Source organism: Cyrtonyx montezumae, unplaced genomic scaffold (genome assembly GCF_038088225.1).
Source record: "Cyrtonyx montezumae isolate F1298 unplaced genomic scaffold, pur_monq_1.0 scaffold_8, whole genome shotgun sequence".
Classification (NCBI taxonomy): domain Eukaryota; kingdom Metazoa; phylum Chordata; class Aves; order Galliformes; family Odontophoridae; genus Cyrtonyx; species Cyrtonyx montezumae.
Window position 1 is genome coordinate 26917858 of NW_027072089.1, and position 25630 is coordinate 26943487.

The 25630-nt window shown below is 37.7% G+C and overlaps 1 protein-coding gene across 1 annotated transcript in view; it reads right to left on the reverse strand.

Annotated features, from left to right (window-relative positions):
* Nucleotides 1-213: 213 nt before the first annotated feature.
* Nucleotides 214-25630, reverse strand: part of STMN2 (stathmin 2) — a 31793-nt gene continuing 6376 nt past the window's right edge. The window contains exons 2-5 of the mRNA XM_065752852.1: nt 11556-11651; nt 10731-10903; nt 3896-4087; nt 214-1599 (exon numbers count right to left, since the gene is read on the reverse strand). Coding sequence (XP_065608924.1) covers nt 1540-1599; nt 3896-4087; nt 10731-10903; nt 11556-11651 — 521 coding nt within the window. The 3' untranslated portion in view covers nt 214-1539. The remainder of the gene's footprint in view (nt 1600-3895; nt 4088-10730; nt 10904-11555; nt 11652-25630) is intronic.

Consider the following 25630-nt stretch of genomic DNA (forward strand, 5'->3'; position numbering starts at 1 on the left):
TTTGTTATAACTTAATGCTAGAGGTCATGTGCATACATTCATCAAGCCTAAGGACTGGAAAACACATAGCAGGAGTTAGTCCTGTATTAGCAGAGAAATAGGCTTTTAATAGATCTTATTCAAATCTAATTTCCTTGTTTTTATGACTTTGTTAGGCTTTTGCCTTATACAGGCACATGCCAGAAGTAATGGAGCGAGAGAAGAGACAAGCCCTTTTTCAGTTCACAGAACCCCAATTCTTTATTAATCACAGCTTGCTCACAATGACATACAGGAAAATAGCACTAATGAAGAGTAGAATATGCAGGCAGCAACCTCTGGGGGGGCAGGGACAACTTCAAAACTGCAGCTATTCTGGGGACGATGTATTAGGTTTCATGATACTGTACTTGGCACAAGCACCCTGTCTAGTCATTCCTGCTTCAGCCCTCTTAGTCATAGATTCACCAAGGTCGGAAAGATCATCCAAGATCATCCAGTCCTAGCTGTTCATCACTAGGGTTGGCTAACACTGAAGAGTAAAGGTCATGACAAATGGAAGTCAGCAGTGTGAAAAAAAACCAAAGGTTACAACTGGCTCATGGGTTCCCAGTGAAGTATTTGATTGCCTCTTTTACTGTTACACATGTACTACAGTAGCATCAGAAAAGTATCATAGATCATGGCACCTACAAATAAAGCCACTTGATGCTATTAGTTACTTCATTAATAAATTTTCAAGTGGTAGATTAAGCTCACTTTACAATTAGCACTTGTATGGCTGTTTGGCATCATTTAGAATTGTCATAGCTTGATGGTTACAATGTGCCTTTTAAATTCATTCCAAACTGATACCACTTGCTTTTGCTCAGTTGCAAAGCTGTTATTTGTTGCCCCTTGCTTCAAAAAGCAGAAGCACCAAGTAGTGCACATGGTGATTTAACTTCAGTTATACAGCGTGCTACAGAGTCCTGTAGCAGTTGCATTTGGAGAAACTACATTTTAGGAATCCTTTGTCTTGGACAGCTGAATGTGAAGTCACGACACCTGTGATCTAGTCACTGTTTCAACAAAGCTTATTGATGGCAAAGCAGTCTAGGCTGTTAGGCAATGACTGGTCTCTAGCACCATAGAACTACTACTGACCTTGTGGTGAGTTGGAATGAAAGTCGCAGTGAATGGAGTTAGACATGAGGTGCTTCAAATGGACAGACCCAGCAAATTCAATCGAGTGGAAATAGACAACATCAGAAGCCTGTTACAGGACATGTAAGATTATGAAATAACTTGCATAATGCAATACTTGTATTTTTTAACAAAAATGTAAGTATTTACAAAATAAGATCCAAGTTTTTAAACATCAAGCAAATCATTCTGCAAAGAGACCGCATTGGTTTTGTTTTATTTTTTTGTTTCTTTTTTAAAGTTTTTATTGAGTTCTTGATTTTTTTTTTTAAACCATGTCATACATTTCCCATACTGATATCGCATGATCCATAATAATATAGGCAGGGGGAGTTTACTAATGGTGGGGATGGGTCACATCCACCATTGCTGTTCTCAGCCAGACAGTTCCACCTGGAGCTCCTTGTTTCTACGGACCTCTGCAGCATGCCTCTCCTGGAAAACATCAAGAAAGGAAAAATCAAATCTTGTTCTCATCCTGTATGCCAAGGGAAGCTCCTAATGATAACATAGTTGAGCTATTCTATTCTATTCTATTCTATTCTATTCTATTCTATTCTATTCTATTCTATTCTATTCTATTCTTTCTACTCTACTCTACTCTACTCTACTCTACTCTACTCTACTCTACTCTACTCTACTCTACTCTACTCTACTCTTCTCTATTCTCTATTCTCTATTCTTATTCTATCCTCCTTAGACTGAATAATGAAGTTAGCTGTCCTGTCCATCTTTCTCCTGCTATGATGAAGCTGGGGAGCAGATACCAGAAGTCAACACAACACACTTCTGTCCAGTTATATCCATGTTGTCTTCTCTTTTACAAAACCAGTCATGATTCGTTCAGACTCATTTGAGCCACTGTATATTCAGATACTTCAGTGAAATTTGGTCTGTGGTCAGGAACAACAGCTGTCAAATGAATTTAGGAAATGCTCCATTCAGGGTGTTTATGAAACTGTATAATTTTTGGCAGCTTCTAGGTTTTAGGGTTTTTGATTTGTGCATCTCTCCTTTCAGCTGTCAAACTACCAGAGTTTTATCATTTCGCTCATATCAGTGAAAAAAAAAAAGCTTAAAAAATGAAAGGACAAGTCACCAGGTGATTAGAGAAGCAACTCATCTCCATCTGATTTCCATTTAATGCACTTCCTAGATATTTTCATACAGTAGGGGATTCTATGGGGATTGGTAAAAAATTCAGTGAATTAAACAGGAATAATTTTATTGGCTGAGATAAACTATGGATCATAGGCCAATACATCTTATTGTATCATCTGAGTCTGTAAATCACAGTTTCTTACAAGACTCATAATTCTGAGTGCAAGATTTTCTGAGGGATCTATTCCTCAGGACTCCAGTTAATTGCTGAATGCAAAAGTTGTCTTTGATCTTATATCATATAGGAGCTTCTAGAAACAGTAACCTTGAGGTATCTACAGTTCTGGGTTACTCTTGAAGATATCTCACATCATCTTTTCCTGCATAGTAAGAGTTGGCTGTTGTGTTGGCAAAACTGTATAGACATATAATATTTAATTTTTAGTCTGTACAAATATTCTCAAATGAGTTATCATAGTCTTTGCTCAGAAGCCTTCTTTGGCGTTCATGAACATTTGCCATCATATTGCAAAGGAAGGTGGGATTAATGGACTGTTAATATTAACATAGCACTGATATGCTCCAGCTGTCTGTCCCATTTCCTTTTGGATCTCAAGGATAGCTAATTGGCTTTTCCCTTTGTTTTCATAAGCTTTGGGATATGTGCCTGTAAATTCATCTAGTGCAAAAATATCAAGTGATCTGAGTACAGTTCTTAAACTCCAGAATTATCAAGATTTCATATTTGCTTATGACTTAAAACTTTGGGGAACAATTGTTTCTTTCCTGCTGTGTAAGACTCTTGTTTCCATCAAAGAAAAAGACATTCAGAGAGATCTTATTGGAAATGACTGAGAGCTATTTTTTTTATATTAATCATTTATTCACAGAAATATGAAGAAGTTCATTGGTGAGAGAAATAAATGTAAATTATCTTTCTCTTAACTCTTCTAAGCATCAATTCTTGTGTATTTCTTTCTTGTTTAGGAGGGGTGATTTGGAGAAGGGTCAATTTGGTGTCACAAAAACTTTTAGAGAAGGGTCAATTTGGTGTCACAAAAACTATGTGTTTTGTACTTTACTGGATTATCAAAAGGAATTCCTATGGCTATACTGAAGATCTTCAAAGGAGATCTTACTCTGTATTAGTTGCAAGACACGTGGAAGAGTAGGCACCTTTTGATGTATAGGAAAGAATTTTTCCTGTTTATTTTTTCCTCTTTCCTCATGAGAAGTCAAGAACTATATATACACAAGATAAATGTTTAATTTGGTCACTGAAGTCCCTCTCCAAGTGCAGGGGAAATCTTATCAATGGATGTAAATTTCTGAAGGGAGGAAGTAAAAGGTGACAGGACAAGAGGCAGTGTGCACAAACTGGAACACATGGAAATGATCTGGCCCCCTGCACTGGATATCTCTGCTGCAGCAGGGGCTGGGACAGATGGACCCAGAGGTCTCTGCCAACCTGTGATTTTCCAAAAGTGGTTTAGATAGGCATCAAGGACTCTGGCTTAAAACTAACTTTAGTTTTGCAACTGAAAGAAGAGCTACCCACAGTGTCTCTTTGAAATACTGATTAGATGCTCTTCTGTAGTCCAATGTGAGGAGTGAGTGATGGTGAAGTTACCTTTTCTTGGAGGCGTTCAATAAGAGCAGCTAGATTAGCTTCACGGTTTTCTTTGATCTGTTCCATTTTCAGTATCAGCTTTTCTTCTGCCATTTTGCTGAAGTTATTGTTTTCCTCCAGAGCTTTTTGAAGCACCTCTCGCTCATGTTCCCTCTTCTCTGCCAGATGTTTCAGCACCTGGGCCTCCTGGGACTGGAAATAGAGAGACATGTGGCTGAAAGAAGTGTCTTGAAAACCCACATGGAGCAAAATAACCATGGGGCTCTTCACTGAATTTGGAAACTCTGTAATGTTTGATCATTTGTTTTTAAAGGCATTGGTTGGTAAAATCACGTCTCTGTATAAACCAGATTAGTTTCAATAATGGGCTAAGAGGCACTGGCTAAATGTGGGGATTATGCCTTAGGCAGCAGCAGAGAAATATACAAATAACTTCTGTTAACAAGAAATGCTGTCCATGGTTACTGCAGTGGTTGCTACGTTCCATTAGGTGTGAATATTTTATCTGTAGAGATACAGGATTTGGTGTTGAAGAGTAAAAAAAGGTGTTGAAGAGTAAAAAAAAAAATGGTTTTAAAAAGGAGGTTTCTGAGAGAGGTGTATTTTTTGTTCAGCTTGGGCTATCCTTTAGTATGCTTGACCATTGAGAAAGATAAACAGAATCAATTTAGACAATGTTTTTTGTTTTTTTTCTCCAGTATTTATGTTTACCATCTCCTCATTAATTATGAAAGAAAAAGGGTGTTTTATTATATAGAAAATATATAAAAAAATATTTTTACTTAAATTATTCAAGAAACATGAAAACTGTAGGTAGGAATTAAACACATTCTAGTTACTATCCTTTGTAAACTTACTGCCCAGAAATACAAGACTTGTTATTTATTTTAAATCAAGTTACTAACACAGAACAACTAATCCTAGGAGAAAAGCCAAAGAATTTGCAGCACTGGGCCCATCCTTGGGCAAGTCTGGTAGAAAAAAAGACTGTATGTTTCAGAGGGGTTATTTGGAAGTGATAAACAGCATTGTATGTTCTTGGAAAAAATAAATTAGAGGGAGTATGAGAGGCAAACAGGAAACAGGGAAGAAATATAGCTCTGGGAAGCTAAGTGTATATTTCAGTGCAGATAACAATACACTGTTGCCATTTTTTATCCATAAAAATGTTTAGTTTAAGGCCTAAATTAAGGGTTTCAACCAGTAATTACAATTAGTGGTAATGAATCCTATTAAATACTATTGTGTGGCTTTTAATGGACTGAAAAAAAGCTGCAGTTTTCTTTCATGTGGAAGATCCAGCTAGGAGGGGAAAGCAAATACATTAACAAAGGTAAGATACACAGACAGCCAAATGTATTGACAAGGCAAATTAGCTAGATTTTAGAAAAGGCTGAAAAAGTCAGGCAGAACATTTTGCAGTAAGACACTGGATTAAAACCTATCTGGCTTTCAAAAGCTGGAATGTCTTGCTTGAGATTAGAGATAAATCTACTTTTGTTACTCTTGGCCACACATCATATTTTCTTTCACTTCCAGACTGATTACAGTTCTGGACTCCCTGCTCAGCTGTGACCTCTGAAGCTAGCTGATGGGAGTGCTGCATTGAGCTGGCTGGTACAAAGCAGTGATCCTCACTGCTTTTAACATTACAGCATATGCTGAACAGATAGCAATAGATCAAGAACTTTGCAGATCTTAGAGTCAGACAAAATGACTGACGTGCCAGTCAAAATATGTTGCAAATGGGAACAGAAAGTCCCATTATATATAAGATAAAGGATGTGAAGATTTGGGCAACAGATATGTCTAAGGAGATATCCCATGGAGACATAATAAGAAGTAAGATTTGGACTGTGCTTCTAAGAAGCATTTTTTGAAAGAACATTGGCTTTCAGTGGGAGATATCTAAATGCCTTTGGGTCTTTGGGGCACTTGCTTGTTTGTCAGGAATTGTTTTCTTCTACTGAAACCTTTTGCCTTCTGAACTACTTTCTGTTATCATAAATCCATGAGAAAAGAAAAAAATTAGAGCTCCATAGCAAAGTACATACCATTCAAGAGGCCATTTTGGCAGACAACACTTTCAAAAGTATTTTGGTCACTAATGCAAGATAATAGAAGAAAATACTTATGAATTAATGCAGTATTTTCTAAATGCTAACTGTGTCTGCATCAGGAAGAGTCTAAATTAAAGCTATGCCAAGCTTCAGGAGCTGACTGCACATTCCTAACAGGTGTTTTCTTTATGTTAGAAAGGCATCTTTTTTCCTTGCACAAAATGTTTAGGGTACTCAGGAATTGTTCAGAATAAAGAGTCCATTCCTCATCACAAAGCACCCAAAGAGGAGAGTCTCATTTACACTGATGTCTATTTTCTAATGCCAGTTACACCAGCTGTGAGACTGCCTGTTTCTCTTGTGTTCAGATCATTGTTGAAATACCTTTATGACAATTTTGAAATGCAGTCAATGCTTTTTTGTACTGGACTGTCATATGATTTTGTGTTTCAGACACATTTGGCTAAAGATCTTGGCCACCTCATCTGTTCAAATCCTGCTACACATCCAGAAATTGCTAAAATGAATGACCCTTGGTATCTACTGTGCCTGGGACTAATGGACTCTCTTTGTTGTTGGTGTTGGCTTTTAGCTGATGCATTTGGACAGTTTTGACGTGGGATCCAACAGATGTTGGAAATTTTTATTCCAAGTTTACTTTTCAACATTGCATTGAAGTACTGGAAAGGGTATTCTCAAATTCCATTCTCTAATGCACTTGTAAAAGGATTACAGTAAATGTTTCTAGCATAGCTGTTATGAGAAAATGAATATACAAGGCTGGAAATGGGATGGAAGATGAAGTGTAAGATGGTGGAGTAAGGAGCAAAAGAATACTTGGGGGTGAATATTCAAGAGACTTATTTAACATAAAAAGGCTTATTCAAGGCAGCTACAGCTGCAGCCTCTAATGCTAGAGGTAGAAGAATAAAAATGTCAGACATTGCTGGTATAGACACTTTCGCTCCCAGAAATGTACTACTGTGCTAAAAGGATGATTAGTGAAGGCAAACTTCTTAAGATATTCGTGTCACTTTCTATAGGGCCATATGCAATCTCAGTTTTCAGAGTACTTCACAAGGAAATCCATATCTCAGCTGAGCAGAGATAGATGGAGACAACTAATCAATCTAAGAGCAAAACTATTTATAGAAATTATATTTTGAAATATATTAAATTATTACTATTATTACAGGAAGAAAATTGCACTTATCTGAGTTAATAGTTGCTCTTATTTTCTCACATCGATCTATTTTGCTTTGATGCATACCTCCATTTGTCATTTATTCAGAGACAGAATTACTCTTTGAACAAGAAACAGGCTTGGACAACTGCCTTTAAACTAGAAATTTCAGCTTGAGTGCACTTTCCTGACTTTCTCAGCTACTAGAACATAGGAGACACAGACAGCATGGAGGCATGCTTTGTGGAGAAGAGGAGGCTCATGGGAAATTTTATCACTCTCCAAAACTGCCTGAAAAGAGGATGTGGTGAGGTGGGGGTTGGCCTCTTCTCCCTGATGGCAGCGATAGGATTAGAGATAGTGGCCTTGATTTGCACCAGGGGAGGTTAAGGTTGGATATTATGAAAAATTTCTTCTCTGCAGGAGTGGCCAGGCACTGCAACAGACTGCCCAAGGAGGTGGTGGAATCACCATCCCTGGAGATATTCAAGAAATGTTTATATATTATTGTACTGAGGGACATGGTTTAGTGGGGAATACTGGTAGTAGGTGGACAGTAGGTGGGTAGTAGGTGGACTAGATGATCTTGGAGGTCTTTTCCAACTTTGGCTATGCTATGGTTCTATCATTCTATTAGTCAAGAGAATTTCACTTTTCTAACACACTTGTTCACTTGCTGGATTTATTTTAAATTATTTTTTCAGTAGGAGCTTCAGTAATTTCAGTATTGTTCAGTGTAGTCTGTATTTAAGATATACTACAGGGTAGAATTAAAGGCTTCTACTGCAATGTCAATGCCAATATATAAATTCCTAGTTCTTAAATAGAAGGAATTAATTATGTGATGTTTTCAGTAACAGAAATGAGGTTTCTTTTCTGCATAAAAGCATGGAAATGGGTTTAAATTGATAGGAGCTAGGTTATCTTTGAGGTCCCTTCTAGCCCAAGCCATTCTATACGTTGATCTCGCTTGTGGCACTGTCTTCCCTCACATCTCTTTGTTTTTACATCATATTCCTCACTGGGGTGTACTTTCACTTACTAGAACCTCTTCTTAGGACTTCCTGTTCCAAGCAGTGTGCCAACACACAGGGAGAGAAAATTCCTTTCTCAAAGCAATGACAGTCTAAAGGGACAAGAAGAACAGGAGGATGCTCCCCCTCCATGGCGTTACAGAGCAATGGAATGCACGTATTGCTGCAGATGTTCTCACCACTTTAAAAAGTTATTAATGAACACTGCCTAATTAGCAGAATGGAGCCTAATTCCTAAAATGTGTAAAATCAGTGAGTATTTTTTTATGAAGGCAATTCTCATCCATTAGTTATACTTGATTTTAATTAGAGCTGTGCTGGAAGGATGTGATCTGGAATGCTTATGCCTGATAGCTGATGTACTTATAAAAGTATGACAACAATCTCCATGCTAGATCTCAGAAAATGTCTGCCTGTTTTGTCTAGCAGCAGTGGAATATAATTTGGGAAAGCATATATGAAGTTGGGCAAATCTGCCTGATTCTTTCCTATACATCTTCTTAGCTTCCACCAGGTTACATGTTTTCTGAGGCAGATGATATATCCATATAATTATTTCTACAAGGTACTTTACCAATTTTGCCATTGTCTTTTTCAAACAATATTTAAATAACATAACATCTAAATAGTTTATGGTAACAAATACAAAACCTTGATTAAATGATACATGGAAAGGTAATTCTCTCTCTGTTTACAAACTGTTGTCTGATTTTGTTGAATGTTTCTTTCCCTTTCGATGTGTGAAACAGAATATAATTGTTCCTATTTATCTTCTCATTACAATTCATGACTTTAAAGGCTTCTGTCTTATCTTCCATCTGTTGTCTCTCTCCAAGCTGAGTAGACTGTTTATCTTATTGTGGAAGATGTTCTATCCCTGTGATTGCATTTTTCACTCTTCCCTGCATTATATGCTTTTTTTTTTTTTTTTTTAGACTAAAACTGCAAGCAGTGCTTGGGGTGTAAAAGCACCAGGGATTTTAACAGTGATGTAATGAGGTTTTCTGCTCTGTTCTTGGTTCCTTTCCTTGCAGTTTCTGCTGCATTGCTAATGTAGAAGATCTTGTCTATTAAAATAACTCAGTTAGCTATATGTTCATTCAAAATGAATGCAATATTAAGGGGAAGAAATGGCAGGTGCCTGCACTGCTATCACTGATTACCAGTTTATCAGATAATGAGTTTTCCTTTAGGAAGAAATGAACAGTAATGAAATCAATGAAATGAAATCTCTGGAACATTCAATTTCTATTTCCCACTAAGTATACGCATAATATCGGGCTTCTTAACTGCTGCCATTTCATTCTGTGTCTATATCTTTGCTTGAGTATATGTTCTCGGTACAGAGGTATTTCACACACTGAGTCTTTGAAGCTTGCCATCACATGGATGTGTCACAGCTCATTCTTCTGGGCAGGTGCTAGTACATATGCATATGCCTTTCACATTTAAACATATCCTTTAACTGAAGTGAATACTTCGATAGAAGTAAAGACCAAAGCTATAGCACTAATGAATGACATCTGAATGACTGAGTTGTTACTAGTGAGATCCAGAGTTCCACTGCAAATAAAAAATACAGGCCACTTTTTAAAATGAATGTCAGCAATCCAGATTTATTGATTTCAGAGGATTCAATTCTCATCACAGGGGAAAAGAGAACCTTTTGCTGCTGAGGATACTCCATGTGCTGTCTCTGGTATATCTGTTGTCCCTCAACTTCTGTATACATTGTTGTCCACATCTACAAAAGATTCTGTAAATGTAGTGGACTTTCTGCTGCAGGCACACTTCGTTTATGCTAATTGTTGTGAAGATGGTCTAGCAACCTTTCTAAACTCTTTATGACAAGATTAATGGCTATAAAAAAGGAAATGTCAGCAATCCAGATTTATTGATTTCAGAGGATTCAATACCATTATGGGTAAGATCATAAAGAAGAAAAGACTCAGTAGATAACCCTACAAGGCCTATTTCTAGCACTACTCAGACTGTGCTAGAACTGCCTCTCTTAGTAGCAATGCTATGCCAACATCTTCAATCAAGTGTCTGGTGAGCAATTCAGAACATTCTTTATTCAGGGTTGGCATGTCTCCATTCTGCATAAATAAGACAATTCATTTGACTCAGACAGGCCTTGTGACTTATTTCCATGGGCCCTATGTAGAGTCAATAGCTGATAGCCTAGGCAGCAGCTGTTCAAATTGCATATCCAACTCTTAAGTCGAGACACCAGAAGAACTGAACCAGCTTTCAGTAACTATCACAGATACTCTCAATGCGCCCTTATACTCACAGAGAAAGCACATAAATTTTAACCCTCTGGGACTTTGTGTTCAAAACTACCTGTATTTTATGACACATGCTTCCCAAACATCCAAACTAGCAAGGTTTGTTTGCAAGTTGCTGAAAGAAAATGAACAGATCTGTTGATTTAAACGTGCAGGCACACTGCGAGTCAGTGATGGTGATGAAAGATATACAAATAGATAGGAAAACTGGATGTTATCCTGTACACTTTGGGGTATAATTACTAATATTTTCTCAAGGAAAAATACCTTTCTCCTCTCCTCTGCAGCCTCCAGTTTTTTCTGGATCTCCTCAAGGGAGAGCTCTTTCTTCTTTGGAGAGGCTAAAGTTCGTGGTGCTTCCGAGACTGGGGATGGTGGCTTTAGGATCAGTTCAAAGGCCTGGCCTGAGGCACGTTTGTTGATTTGTTTAACTTCCATGTCTGCACAATAAAGTGAGAAGTGGTAAGCGCTTCGATACTGCTGTGATGTCAAGGAAAGAAGCAGTACAAAAATTAGTGTAGGATGAGAAATACTGACAAATGATTTAGCATCATTGCTGTGGTCATTTTAAAGAAAATGGCAGATTATGGGCTGGAAATTGTCCTTGAGAGAAGTACATCCCATTTTACCAACAACAGTTTATTTATATATTAATCCTATAAAGATAAAATGTTACAGCAGTTTTGGAAGCTTACTGGGGTTCTGTGTCATTTCACACTCCCAGCGAGTGCTGCCCAAGCTGATTAAATTTTAAGCATGCTTTCATCTTTTCTGGGTTTCTTTGGGAACTATGATAGCTGTGAAAACATGTAATTCTCAAATGGGAAGCACTTCTCAGGGTACTAGGAAAAATGCAGTGCTGTATGAAAGGGATAGCTTTAGGTGTTCAGTTAGTTGCTATTAAAAACAATAACGAGCATCATGGGTAATACACAATCAATTAGAGGAAACAGCTCAGAACAGCAAAATAAATTGTCAAATCAGCAAAATATTGGCAGTCTGACATTAAGTACCAGGAAGGCAAACTGAGTCACATCCCAACATTAGCACATTATCTGACCTGCAGGATGATTTCCAGTGAAAGTTACTCACCATCGTATTTATAGATGTTCATGTTGCGAGGTTCAGGATAAAAACAGGAGCAGATCAGAGAGAGCATGGACAGCTCCTTCATCTTTTCCTTGTAAGCTGAAACAAGAGACCATGTTAGCACACTTCTCTTCCTCAGCTTCTCTTTAGTGAATCTCTAACTGGGATGACTGATTAAGGACTGACAAGCCTGCTTCATAACCCGCCTGGCAGTTTATCCAGAATATTTACTTTCAGTTGTTTCTTGTGAATGTGGAGTTTTTATCACATCAAATATGAGATGTTCAGTACTGAATAAACTGCTTCTGTTGTCATGCATGACCTCAGCCTTGGCTCAAATGCACACCATCTTCTTTGGTTTATAGAAAGTGAATCTAGCTACCAGGAAATGTATTTAGCATTGGAAGAGTGCCATGACCCCACTATCTCCTGGCAGGTGAAAAGAAATGAAGCTCTTACAAATTCTATGACATCTCCAAATGCAATTGGGAACATCTCTGAAATGTTCTCATGTGTTGCCACGGGCAGATGCTAAAGTCATTATCTGCGACAAATGAAAATGTCATCCAGATAATTAAAAATAAAGCCAGAAATGAGGATCCATTTATAACACCCTTAGCATAATGTCCTTAATATGAGAAAGTACTTGAAACAAATCTTTTCCCTGCTCAATTCCTGTACAGTTACTTTGCTGCTATACTCAGGTCTACTGAATATCAGATGATGCAATGAAAACGCTTGTGATTTACCTTCAGTGTTAGTTCTATAGACCCCAGTAATGGTCTGAGAAATGGTGATACCAGTCCTTAGTCATTATGTGATAGTCTGCATTCACCCTTACTAATTGCTAGCATCCCAGCTTATTAACTGGAAATTAGTCTTGTATCTGGTTACCTCACAGGTCAGTGAAAGAGTCCAGACAAAAGCCAGCCCTCCTGAGTCCTGTGGCAATACATTAGCTGCTGCACATACAGCACAAGATATATGTGTTGGTGGGGTTGCTTCAAAATTGACCTTGGCACACACAGATCACTGCTGCTAACAAAATTACATCTATGGAGTCAGATATATATTTGCAGTCAGCATACGAAAAACATGACTTACAATATAACTGGGTCTGAAAGTATTGCACTTAACAGATTAGACCAAATTAATCTTTGAAGTTACAATAGAAAAATCATAGAGCCCTGTGATGGACGGTGGATGTGGATAAAACTGTCATTTAGTATTTCTCATGCCTGCTCTTCTTACTTTTGATTATTTTCCCACTCAGAAAGGTCCCTGTGGTTGATGAAGTCTTGACAACCCTTAGGTGCTATTCAGAATGGTGGTATTTGAATGATCAGTTTAGGAATGGATTGCTAACTGCCAGTGCAGGATTAATTAAGTTAATGAAGCTTTGTTTGGACACTAAATAACCCACGCAAGGATATACAGCATTAAAGAAAACGCTTGTGAAAGCCAGCATCTCAGGTCAGGGGTGTGTTGAAGACTGCTTTCTCTGAACTAAGTTTGCCAAGGAAGTTTGGACTTGACACTTCTGAAACCTAAGTGCCAACTTGCAAGAAATAAATATCTGCTGAAGAATCACACGACATCAAATTGATGTCTACTGATAGTCAAACATAATGTCATGTTCGTTTAAGCCCTCATCCAATAAAGTATGTAACCACATGCACAATTCTAATCACAAAGGTATCGTCCAGATTGTCCAGCCACCAAAATTTCATTAGGGAGGTTGTGGAAAGGGTGTGCATGAGATCCTGTATGAGGTGCTAGTAAAAACACAGGAGGTTGTCTTTTAAAGACACAGCCATTGATGATATGAGCTGAAAGCCTAATGTAGTTGCAAAAGGTCTGATGAATCACTGACACAACATATGTTTGTAGGAAGAGGCATGCAAAGAAATGTCCTAGGAATCCTGCCTTTTGGGGCCCCTGTTATTATTTTTTTATCTTTGCTTGACATTGAATATGTCTTGCTTTTCAGCAGCATAAAAAACAATCAGAAAAGGGTGCTTATTCTGGTAGCTTGTCATCTGCAAAGCAGCTGGAGAAAGATAAGAACATGCACAGCTCTTGTTTCTTTCAGCACAGTAGCTGCACTGAAATCACATCGCTGAAATGATTCTCCTATTTCATTCTGAACACTGGCAGAATTAGGATGACTTTCCATGCTTTACAGGCTTTACTTTTTTTTTTTTTTTTCATGGTATTGATTAAGTCTCTATTTGCCCTAGGAAGTCCTTCAACCACAGTTAGAACCTGCCTTGAACACTCACAGCAATTTCTGAAGGCTGCTGCAACTCTAGAAACCAAGCAACATGGGTGACAAGGGCCATCTGCCTCAGGTACCAATGGGAGAGCATGTAGTGTATTGTACTCCTGCAGTGTTGTTGGGTATGTTTTATCTATTGCAGAATTAAGGTCAGAGGGTCTAGAGTAATGGAAGACCTGCACACCTCAGGTGTCCAACATCCATGTTGTGAAGACTTCTTCCCCATGACCAGACAAAGATCAACATATTTGGTAGGAGGCATGCACTACTCAGCTGTCCTTTCCTTAAAATGCCATGCATCAAATGAAAAGCAGTATGGTTAGCCCAGTGACAAGTATGCAGGGACCTCTAGATGGTAGTCTGACTAGAGTGGCTGGCCAGTGTCACACAGGGAGCTCTCGACTGGATGTGGGGGCAACTGTGATTTTCCAAACCCTTTGGAGTAAAGTGTTGTAGCCATAGAAACACATTCTCTCTAAAGGAAACATTTTACACTAAGAAACGGGAAGTCAATAGTGTAACATTTATGCATACTACAGAGGTCTCCTTGTGTTAACTGAAATAGGTACCAAAATGTTCTGTTATAATGGAGCACTTAAAAACCCATAAAGAGAATCAGTGATTGCAACAAAGTTTACTTTCTAAATGTGTTTCAACTGGCTTACTAATGAAACAGCTTCTTGTGCAGTCATGTAGAGTGCATATCATTGCATTAAATGTGCAAGGTAAATGAAGGCAAGTAAATGATAGTAATCATAATAATACAAAAGCTTTGATAGGGAAATTACTAGGAAAGAAAAACGTTGACAGAAGTCTGTAACAGACTCTTCTGTTACAGGCAGAACCACTTAAATGTTTAGATGCATTATGTGCTGGGAAGTCTGGCATGAACCCACAACACAGATTTTTGATTAAAATATAAAGGATTTCAGTATTAGCAATCTTACAATTTTCTTTTAATTTAGAGTGAATTCCTTGTATTTGTAATTGTAGAAGTGATTGGAAATAGTACCTGATGCCCTTAAAACCTTTGATAGCTTCAGAGAAGAATCTCAGATTGGATTGAAACTCAAAAATTCTTTTCTTTTTTCTTTTTTTTCCCCCGAATGAATTCTGAATGCATCTTAATATCACAGTTCGAAGCAAATAACACTACCTTTTGAAACTTCTGAAATTATTTCTTACAGCTGTGTTTATAAATTATGAAATCAATCCGCATGTTGGTGAACATTTTGATACCTTTTTTATTTCTGTGAGCTCTTTACTTGCTGGATCCTCCTGCTACATCTGCATGACATGCAGAGATGCAGAGCAGGCTGGAATCTGTGGAGGGACTCAATCTTGAGTACTCCATGCTACATGCTGCAGACATTCTGAAGGTCTTCTCTTTAGACTAGATTAGTTCCATTATGTGAACAACTATTAGCTCCTCTACTCAGTAGAAATGCAACTAAAGGACATCCTTTACCTCACAACTAAAACCATTTGTGCTCTCTCAGTTTTCAGCATAGACCAAAGCCTGGTCAGCTGGGGTGCATTGATGACTCACTTCAAAATTGCTCTCCTGACTTTGAATTCATTTAGTCAGATATATTTCATGTTTCTCCACTAAAGACAGAGGTCCTTCAGCTCACTTGCCCATAGGTTGAAGCTAAGAGGTGAGGGCACTACAGCTGCCATTGGGGGGTCAGCAAACAATTATCTGCTGCTAGGAAAGGAACATTAGGGAAAACACTGTTAAAACCACCCTGTCTGCTCTCATCTGTTATCAAACAGCTACAAGGAATTTTTTACAGTTTACACTGTAACATGAAAATCTGTACTGACTGATGGACCATGGGCAATCTGGGTCAGATTTTGTTCCTTGGCAAAGCAGAGTTAGGACAGATTGCTGTGTCACAGCAGAGACCATTATTCATAAACAAGGCTATTTTTAACACATGAAAGCATAGAGATAAGTGTAAATGTTACTTTATAATTAACATCTGATGAACGCAAATCTGTTGATTCGTTTTCTTTTACTGAATCCAATCTATGTATAGTAAAATATTACTGATTTTTGAAACCTGAAGTCTCACTAGCCAACTAATTCTTGAGAATCTGTGCACGTGGAAGGAAATGGGAATGAACATATTGCCCATGGCCAAAATGTGCAATCCATTGGTTCAGCTCCACTGCCTTGATGAGCACCCGTGGTACAGTCAGCTTCAGAATCTAAGTGTAAGTCCAGTCAGAGTGTAAGTGTAAGAAATAAGATTCAGTGAAGCATGGAATGCAAGGTATGGAAGACCTACTACAAGCATAGTATATTCTCTCTATATATACTGAAAAAAAACCCAACCAACCCCGCATATAAAAACATTTAGTTGATTTTATCCCTTCTGATTATAAATGGGGCTATTCTTTGTTGACCAAGTCTTTAAAAGCGCGTTCTTCATTTACTGCAAATCACTCTCATGTGGAGAGAATTTGAGTGATGTCCCATGCCCCTGAATTCTTGATAATTCAATATCTAATGCCATAAGGGAAGAAGAAAGATACTGTGAAAATAAAACAAGAAACATAATGAAGAAAAGAAATTGTGAATTACCGAGTTTCCTCTGTGAACACTGACTGTAGCATTTCCTACAATAAATCCAGAAAATGCAAAAGAACTTGGACAGATTAATCTGCTTTTGTGGTAACTGAGAATTTTAAAAACTAGTTTTAGACATTCATTTCTGTAACCCTCATGGCAATTTTGACATCATGAAAGCTATCTAGGCTCCAGCAGAAGTATTTGAAATTTTATTCTCTCTGGAGAGGAAGCCTTTAAAAAAAATAGATTAAAATGGTTTGGAGGAGAATCAAGTAATAGTGCAATTCATAGAAGCACAGCTTGGCAGTGGAAGTGGGGACTGTGAGTACTTCAAAACATAGGAACTGATGCAAATGACAGATCTGACCCTTCACACTATTATGACTGTGTCAAATTGCACCAAACCATTAACCCTATCATTAAATGCAAGCCCTCATGTGGACTTTCTACAGCACAGTTCAGGTGGCAGAGCAGTATCTGGCTGGAAAACCCACCCACAGGAATGCACAAGCAGATGTTTGCTTATGTGGACTGCTCAATAATGATTTCCCAGACTATTCTAGATGCTATGTACATAGTTTTTACTTAATGAGTGGGATTAGATTAAAATATTGTTCAATTTCTGGTGACAGAATGCTAAGATGTGAAGTTACTGCACTGTAATATTTCTAGGTGTGTAATTTTTCCTGGTAAAACTGTAAGAAAATCTGTTTACAGAACCCTGATTGTGCTGTTCCTGAAATCCAGTTGAATTTCAATGAATTTCTGATAGGGTTAAAAAAAATAAAAATCCACAGATCTTTTCCTGGGGAAAAAAGAACTCCTCCCTCAATATCTTCCTTGATTTTGCCATTTTCTCAAGATTCCCACTGCCCTCCTCAAAACTTCCCCTGCCAGCATACCCCTTCTTCTTTCCCCTGTTTTCTTCCCATAGAGGTTCTTTCATAGGAAAAGACGTCAACTACTAAAAAAGACTTTGAGGAAAATGGAGGTGAACTGCAAGGAATGAACTCAAAGGTTGCTGTGCTCCTAAGGTACCATAACTTCCTGCCAGTTAACTGAACACAATTCTTTAATTTTTCTGACTCTTCAGACAAATTCTTCAAATTATTTGTTAGGACACCGATGTTTAAGATGCTGAACTTCTGCCTACCATCATAAGAGGACACCACAGTCATAGATTGTTCTTGATACACTCTTATTGCCAAACTGTGAAATCCAGGTATGGATCAGTGGTTAACAATCCTTCAATACAGCCTCTCTCAGTAACCATTCTGCTATCTGCTGTCTCCTGTATCCTCTGGAAGCACAGAAGACAATGGAAATTCAGACATAAGATGATGTGAACTGAAGAGATTCTCCTGAATCCGAGCCACGTAGAAAAAAGCATTGGGCAGTAACAGCTGCACCAGAAGGATCAGCCTTTTTTAACTGGCTCACCTCGCCTGCATGAGAACTGCTGTGGATTTGGATGTGCACCTGCCCACTGGGAAAACAACCTCTTTGGATGGTATTGTAGCAATCTTTGCTCTGTCGTGTCTTACAGAAAAATTAAATTCTACTTTTCATTTATGACTACTGGTAGGAGTAGTAGTAATAATGATAGTACATGTATCATTCTGAGTCTGATCCTGTCATTAATATTCCTGTTCTCAAGGAAAATCCCCAAGCTCTCACTTGGAGACTAACATGGATGATTTAAGGATCAAAACCTTAAGCTGTGGAATTTTTGATTGGCTGGATTTGCTTTGCATGACTTAATGCTCACTGTGTAACGTATTTCCAGGCTGAAGAGCTGCCACACACACTCTTGCCAGCACATGAAGCCGTTACAAACCTTTGAGAAAGGACACATGTAAAGAGGCTTAAAAAGTCAGACATTTCACCTCAGAATGTCTACTAACATAGCTTTGAAGTTCTTCCCTGGTAGATGGCACAGAACCCACAGACAGCCCTGGCATGCAGATAACATGCACCGGGTGGGTAATGCTCTTGTACCTAGCACACCAGTTTCCCCCAGATCATCCCGCAGTCAAGGGCCAGACTATTAGAAATGCTGCTAGCACGTTCCTAAGGTCACTTCATTATTGTGTTGTGGAAGCATACAGACGTCCAGCTGAGATACGTGCTACTTTCGTACAAACACGTCAGAGATGAACACCCTGTGCCAAACATCTTACAGTGTAAGCAAGAAAGTCAGACACAGAGCTCTGAGCGTGAAATAACCTGGAGCTGACAAAAATGGACACAGGTCACAGACAAGGTCTGCAGAAAAGCTTCATGGAGAGCCAAGTCTCTTGATGTCGGGATTAGTGACTCTTCCATTGGCTCTGGCTGTCTCTTTGAGAATTGTGCAGATGATAAGGGTGCTGGCTGGTAAAACAGCCTCTGAAGGAAGGGTGTAAATCAAATTTGATGGATTGGAGTGGTAACTGGTTAGTTAAGCAGCCTACTATGATCAAACAACATAATCCCAAGGTATGAAATGCGCTATAGGTTCTATTTTGGCACAGTAAGACTGGAATAGTAGAGCAGAATGTGACAGAGTTGGCTTCTAGCGTTTGTTTTAAATCTCAGCCTCAGCTATGTGTGTTTGGAACACAAGCGTGCATTCAGTTTTTCACAATGATCTCTTCAGAGACTTCTACTGACTTAATTTTGCATCACAGTGATTCCTAAATGTAGCCTCAACAAACGCTCCCTGGATTGCATCACATTTTTGGTGACATTTTAATCTATCAGTTGGCTGGAGAGTCATGACATAATCCTAGGATATTAATCATATTAACACAATTGAATTACGAGTTTTGCTACTGCTTCTTTTCAACTTGACATGGCAGATCCTTTCTGGATATATATTGATATTATTTCAATGATGTTATGGCATGTTCCCCCTTCACTCCCCATCTTTGCATTTGGATTACAGTTTTAATACTTGTGCTGAACTTCAGGATAAGAGCAGCTTTTAACAGAATCATCTACAAATTCTGGAAGTAAGCCATTGATACAACGTCAAGCAAAAAAGAATGCCTTCTGCAAAGCAAGCAATTAAGAAAGAATGGATACAGAATCCAACTTTCCATATTTCCATAATTCAAGGAATCTCAAATGATGTAAATTGGAGCACCTCAATGAAGCAAAAAGAGCTGGATTACTACAGCACCAGTTTCTATTACCAGAAAATCTGGCCCTTGCTCTTTATCTGAGACTCAGATATTTGTAAGAAGTAAAAGTCAGATACATGAAATGTCTTGCTGTTCTTTTGTTTGTTTGTTTGTTTTAATAACTCATATATGGTTTGTAACCACAGTTCTCATTAACGCACACCTTGTGCAACTCCAAGGTGCTGATATCCTTGATGCCTTCCAATATTTTAAAAATCGTTCTTTGAACTAATGAAAGCCAAAATATTAGTCATAACTTGAGGCACAGAAAATGAGCTGTGAATTCAATTGTAAGGAGCATATATTTGTTTTAGGCAAAGATAATACTGAGGGCAATCAGCTAAGTAGAGATTTGTGCTTATATTATAAGGGATAAATGCAATTATAATTTGCAGCTTGGTTGGACTCTTGATCTTTAGATCCCAGTAATTAAATGTATTTCTTGCTTACTGAGTCATTTCAGTGAGTGCAGAACATATTTTAATTATTTTTGCACTATAATTACCAGAATAATCCATTTTAGAAACAATGTCCTACTGTGAGTGCCAGGGAAGGTTCCCCTCAAAAAAACCTTGTCACATAGCCTAGAAAACTAATTATATAGCATCTGAAATAAACACACAGAAGCACTGATTATTTATATAATATGCATATATTATATAAACATTTTGTAATGTAAGTTTACTGATTTTGAGGAATTTGCATGTATTTAATGTACTTAACCCAAAGCCAAACATGTGTAACTGCATCTTTGTTCCACACAATCACTCCTATGAGCTGCCATGACTACAGACTAAATATCAAAATGCAAATGACAATGAAAGGAGACAGTCTGAAAAATCCAATTTTCTTCTGAGTTCTGAATGGAATTTTAATTTTGTGGGATATTTTAAAATAAGTATATCTCATCCATGTGAATAAAGGCATTTGTTTGCTTTCTGTACTCAATTACAAATGGAGCATGTAAGTAGATTACTTAAAAATGAAGTGTTTCTATCTTTGCGATAATACAATATACACATTATAATCATGTTAATTAATAGTGCATTTCAAATTTGATTTCCAAAGCAAAGTGAAGATGACTTCTAAATCTCTATATAAATCATCACTGGGGGGATTTTGTATGGCTTTTCGAGTTAAAGTCATCATTTCATACTTAGAATTATTGCAAATAATATAACAGTTTGTGTATCAGTGTATATTAACTTAGGTAGCACAAAAAATTTAGAAGATTTCTTGTGGAGTCTCCTCTAGAGATATTCAAGACTCTTCTGGATTCCTACCTGTGTGACCTGCTGTAGGGTGCCTGCTTTGGCAGTGGGATTGGACTCAATGATCTCTTGAAGACCCTTCCAAGCCCTGCAGTTCTGTGATTCTGTGATTTGATTGGACATGCTTTGCATTTATTAGTAAAACTTAATAGTGCTGTGTCAACCAATGAAGTGTGTCCTGTAAAGTGATGGATGAAATCTTCAGCAGCGTTGACTCCTGCTAGGTAACAAGCATTTCTCAATTTGTCACATCCTTTCTTAGTCTGAGGAAAAATGCATGCTATTCATGTGTACAAGAGTAAAGCTCAACCACTGAGCTGTAGAATTTATCAGTAGGTCTCTACAAGCTTATCTAGAAGATGACTGCAACATTCTACTGTTAGGAACTTGCCCTAACTCCCAATAAAATGAATAACAGTTGTTTGAAGCTATTGTCAGTCCTGAACTTCAGCTGATTAATGCCATGTTTCACTATCAATTAAAACAATTGTAAATGAAATCCCAGACTTCCTGCAAGTCATCTGAAAAGTCTTCTTTGAGTTTGGGTGAGGATTTATCCAGTGAATGCTTTCTTAGGGGATAAGATATGTTATGATATAAGATATTTGAGTTATGTGCAAAATGTCTGTTATTCTGCAGCTTTCAGATATTTTTCTTCATGACTAAATTATCTACGCACCTATTATTACTAATGAACTGATTAATATTTCTAACATTGTATCTTGGCATTTCTTCAGGCCTTTATGCAAATATTGGATTGCCTAAATTAAGAAAATAATAATACCACCCAGCAGTCTGTTACTAATGTTTATCTGTTAGGCATAGATTGAAAATACTATTGATTACTTTAATCAGAGGATGTGCAAAATGAATAAAAGAATGACAAACTCTTCTTTGAAACCATGCTGATGGTGCAAACAAGTTGATATATTATTCAGAATTGATTATACTGTCTGAGAGAGAGCAATTGTTGGTGGGAATCTTTTGTTACAATTAATATAATTGAAGATAGAGGAACCAGTGGAGAGAGGAAACTACCTGTGTAAGAAGTAGTTGTGATCAGATTTGCATAATACAAACATGCTGATTTTTGAAGCTGTAAAACAGATGCATAAATGTATCAACTACAACAACTTATGCAGATTTTAATAATATGAGTGCTCTGAATTAAGTCTTCCATGATCCGCTACAGTTTTTCATATTTTTCTACTTTGACACCTTTTTTCAATTCGGTGATTTTTTTTCCCTTTTTGAAATATTACAAAAGATATAGTTATCTAGGTGTCACTTGCTGTGTCAGTCTGTTTATCTCTGTGTACCTGTTTGTCTGTCTGTCTGCCCGTCTTGGTCTCTCTACCTGCAGTACTACTCTGCTGCTAAATTAACTGCATCAGAAGATGCTCTACTGATGTCTGTGGTCTTTGATGGGAGGATGCCTGGCTTACTTCGAGTAAGGAGATTTTTGCAGTAGCTACATTTTCAGTACACTGTGCACCACCACATCCCAGCATCAATATTCTGTCATTAAAGGCAAATCAAAATTTCTTCCATGTTATTCAGCTTGTCCTTTTTAACAGCCTTACCAATCTTCCAGGTCTGGCCTGTTCTTCACATTTTTCAATGCATCCTAAAACTAACTGAAGCCTGTAATGCCCTGATTTTTCTCTTTTGCTGTGTAATCAAATTCCTTTTACTGTATTAAAAAGTCTCTTTTCCTGTATAATCCAATTCTCCTATATTAGCATGGCTGGCTTTTATAAGACTTTTCAAAATAATAAAGGAGATGTTTCCTTTCTAAGCTGCTGCTTCTGGAGACTTAAAGGGAAAAAAAGTGGGTTCATCAGACATAAATCAGCATGGGGTTTATTGCTGTAGATTTGCACCAGTTTAGGATCTAATTCCAGCAAGATCAATATTCCTGACTTTTGCACATCTTCTTCACTCAAATGTATGGTCCCTATGACATAGTACTATTTCCCATCTAATGCAACTTTTTTATTTCACTTGCATGAGAAAGCACAGAAGACATCCTTCCACCATCACTTGGATAAATTATAATGATTTGGCCAACAGTTCTGTTGATTGGAGGGCTGCCTGCTGCTGAATATAGGTGAAACTTTTAGCAAAAATCATTTCACTATTTCAGGGAAGATGACTACAGAAAAAATTGCACATGGCAAACTGGACAAATACTGCATTTGTTTGAAAGCCTCTAGTGCTCTGTGCCAGGAAATTATTCCTTACTTGAAAAATCTGCCCAGGATGGCAATGGAATAACTCATTGAAGTATCTGATTTCAGACTATTCTTGGGGCTAAGAGAGACACGTCCAAAATGTACAGCCAAATTCTCTAAAGATACTTTGTTCTGGACATGTCTGAATTCACACAGGCTGAGAATGATGCTTCCAGCATTGCTCCTCTGGCTTGCTGTGAGCCAGAGGAGTGCTGGAAATTGGAAAAAGAAAACTATTCTGTGGTGTCAGCTCCTCTGTTTCTATCCCCTCGGAGGTATATAGGTTTATTGGAGGACTACTGAAAGTTATGTGAAGGGAAGAAAGCTGAATCGGCCTGGTAGAAGAAATCACCAACAGCAGATAAATAGAAATGGAAATGAAAATAAAATATATATTAAAAAAAGGTAAAGTCTGCTTGAGGATGGAATGATTGAAAAAGGACTCAGAATGATGGTGACACTGTGGCTGACTGGATACACAGATTGGGTTTGAGAAAAAGGGCATCAAGGAGAAGGACTGGGACTAGAAATCAGTGGGTGAGAGGGATGGAGCAGCTGGGAAACTACAATTTCAGTGGCAGAATGCTCAGAAGGAAGTTCAGTATTGGGAAATAAAAAATGGAAGTCTACCTGAACACCAGCTCATGCATTCCTCTGAAGTATAAATGGCACTAAAAGACTATTGGGATATTAGAACAGCAGCTCAGGAACAGATTGAGGTGCATTTGATCTGGCATTCTGTTTTCAGTATACTCTTTCTTAATTTTTGCTTGGTTCCCCCCCCCCCCCCCCCCCCCACCAGGAAATTATACCCATGTAGCTACACAGAAATATATCAAGTGTAATTTTGTTAGCTTTGTGTTGTAGACAGTTTCTGTCTGTTTGCTTCTCTAAAGACCTTAAGCTTTATGCTGTGGTTCAGTGTTTATTCTCATTATTGCAATTTTTTATCCTCTTTGGCTGCACTAGTCTCATCTTTCATGCAGAAGAGATCAGGATACCAGAAGAGCTTGGACTGCAGAATAGCACTGGTGACCTACAGCATGTGATAATTACAACTCTGCAGTGCACATGAAAGTGCCTATGCTGTATTTAATCCTGTTTTTAAGATCTTCCACCATTAGAAGGTGAAAGTATTCCCACTGTTACACATCTTGATGATTCACTTCAAATAAATGTGAATACAATTCAGAAGAGAATAACTTGAATCCTCCATTTCTCTTAAGAAATCATTCTAGATATTCTACTTAGAAAATAATCATGTTCAGCATTAGAACATTGTTTTCCCAGCCATGAGTTATTTGGCTCGAGGAAAATATTGTATTAATGAATATTAAAATTTTATTTTTTAAACCACAGTGAGTTTGGGGCTTTTTCCTATCTACAACATATAATATCAAAAGCTGCCTTCCTGGAATCTTGACAATGTCAAAAATATCTAAATGGATGGAAAAGGCATTAGCTTAAAAGCAGTCATTTGTATTACATCTACATAATACATTGAATGAATGCCAGGATCAGGAGACACAAAATTTTATATTCAAGTGATTATAAACATGGCTGCCGGGTGACGTTACTTGTGTTTTCTTTTCACATGTGAATGATGGAAGAAGTAAATACAACAGAAATGTTAAATGCAATGTTTAATAAATCCTGTTAAAATTGTTTACAGAACTGAATTTCACTGAAAAAAATGCATTTGAAAAATGGATAAAAGCCAATTCATGCGTTCTATTTTAATTTAAAACATTGCTCATGAGCATGTAAGGGTTTCTTATAGCTCCATTCAGGTAACTGGAAGAAAAAATTAATGAAAAAACACTGATTTAAATTTTAATATACTATCATGGACAAAATGTAGCTAAAAAAAAGAAAAGACCTTAATGTAGTCTCTATAGTTTTTGAGATGAAAAATAATAACCCTAATAATTTTAGACAGGGAATCTTGCTAGATTCAATACCATGGGAGCATTGTTACACATTTCTATGCATTATGGAACATAATTTCACAACACAATGCTGAAATAATTATATAAAGCCCATCTTTATGAAGAGAAGTTAAATCATAAAAAGTAAAGGATAAATCCAATAGAGAAGTTGGGTGTCTATATTTACATTAAAGAAAAATTCAGGCTTTCATCTCTCAAAAATTAGAAGATTTAACCTGAAGGTTCCTAATTTCTGCCCAAAGAGAATCATATTCTGCTTTAACTTCCTGCAACCATTACAATTTTTAGCCCAGTAGCTGTAGCATGCAAAACCCAACAATTGTTATGGTTCCATAAGTCAGGGCTTCCCAGGTATTCAGCGGGGCACATCTTCCTCCTGTGTGCCCTCATGTCCTCTCTCCAGTGTGAAGCAGTTCCCATGGATAAGGGGACACAACTCTGCTCTGGCACTCTCCAGGGAGACACACAAGGACTGGGGCCACCATACCCTAGCACCACAACTGGAGGCCAACCACCAGCTGTTGTGCCAAAGGTGATGCACTCATTGCCAACTCTTTCTTCCTGCCATGATGGAGAAGACCCCAGTGATTGGTTTTATGTACTA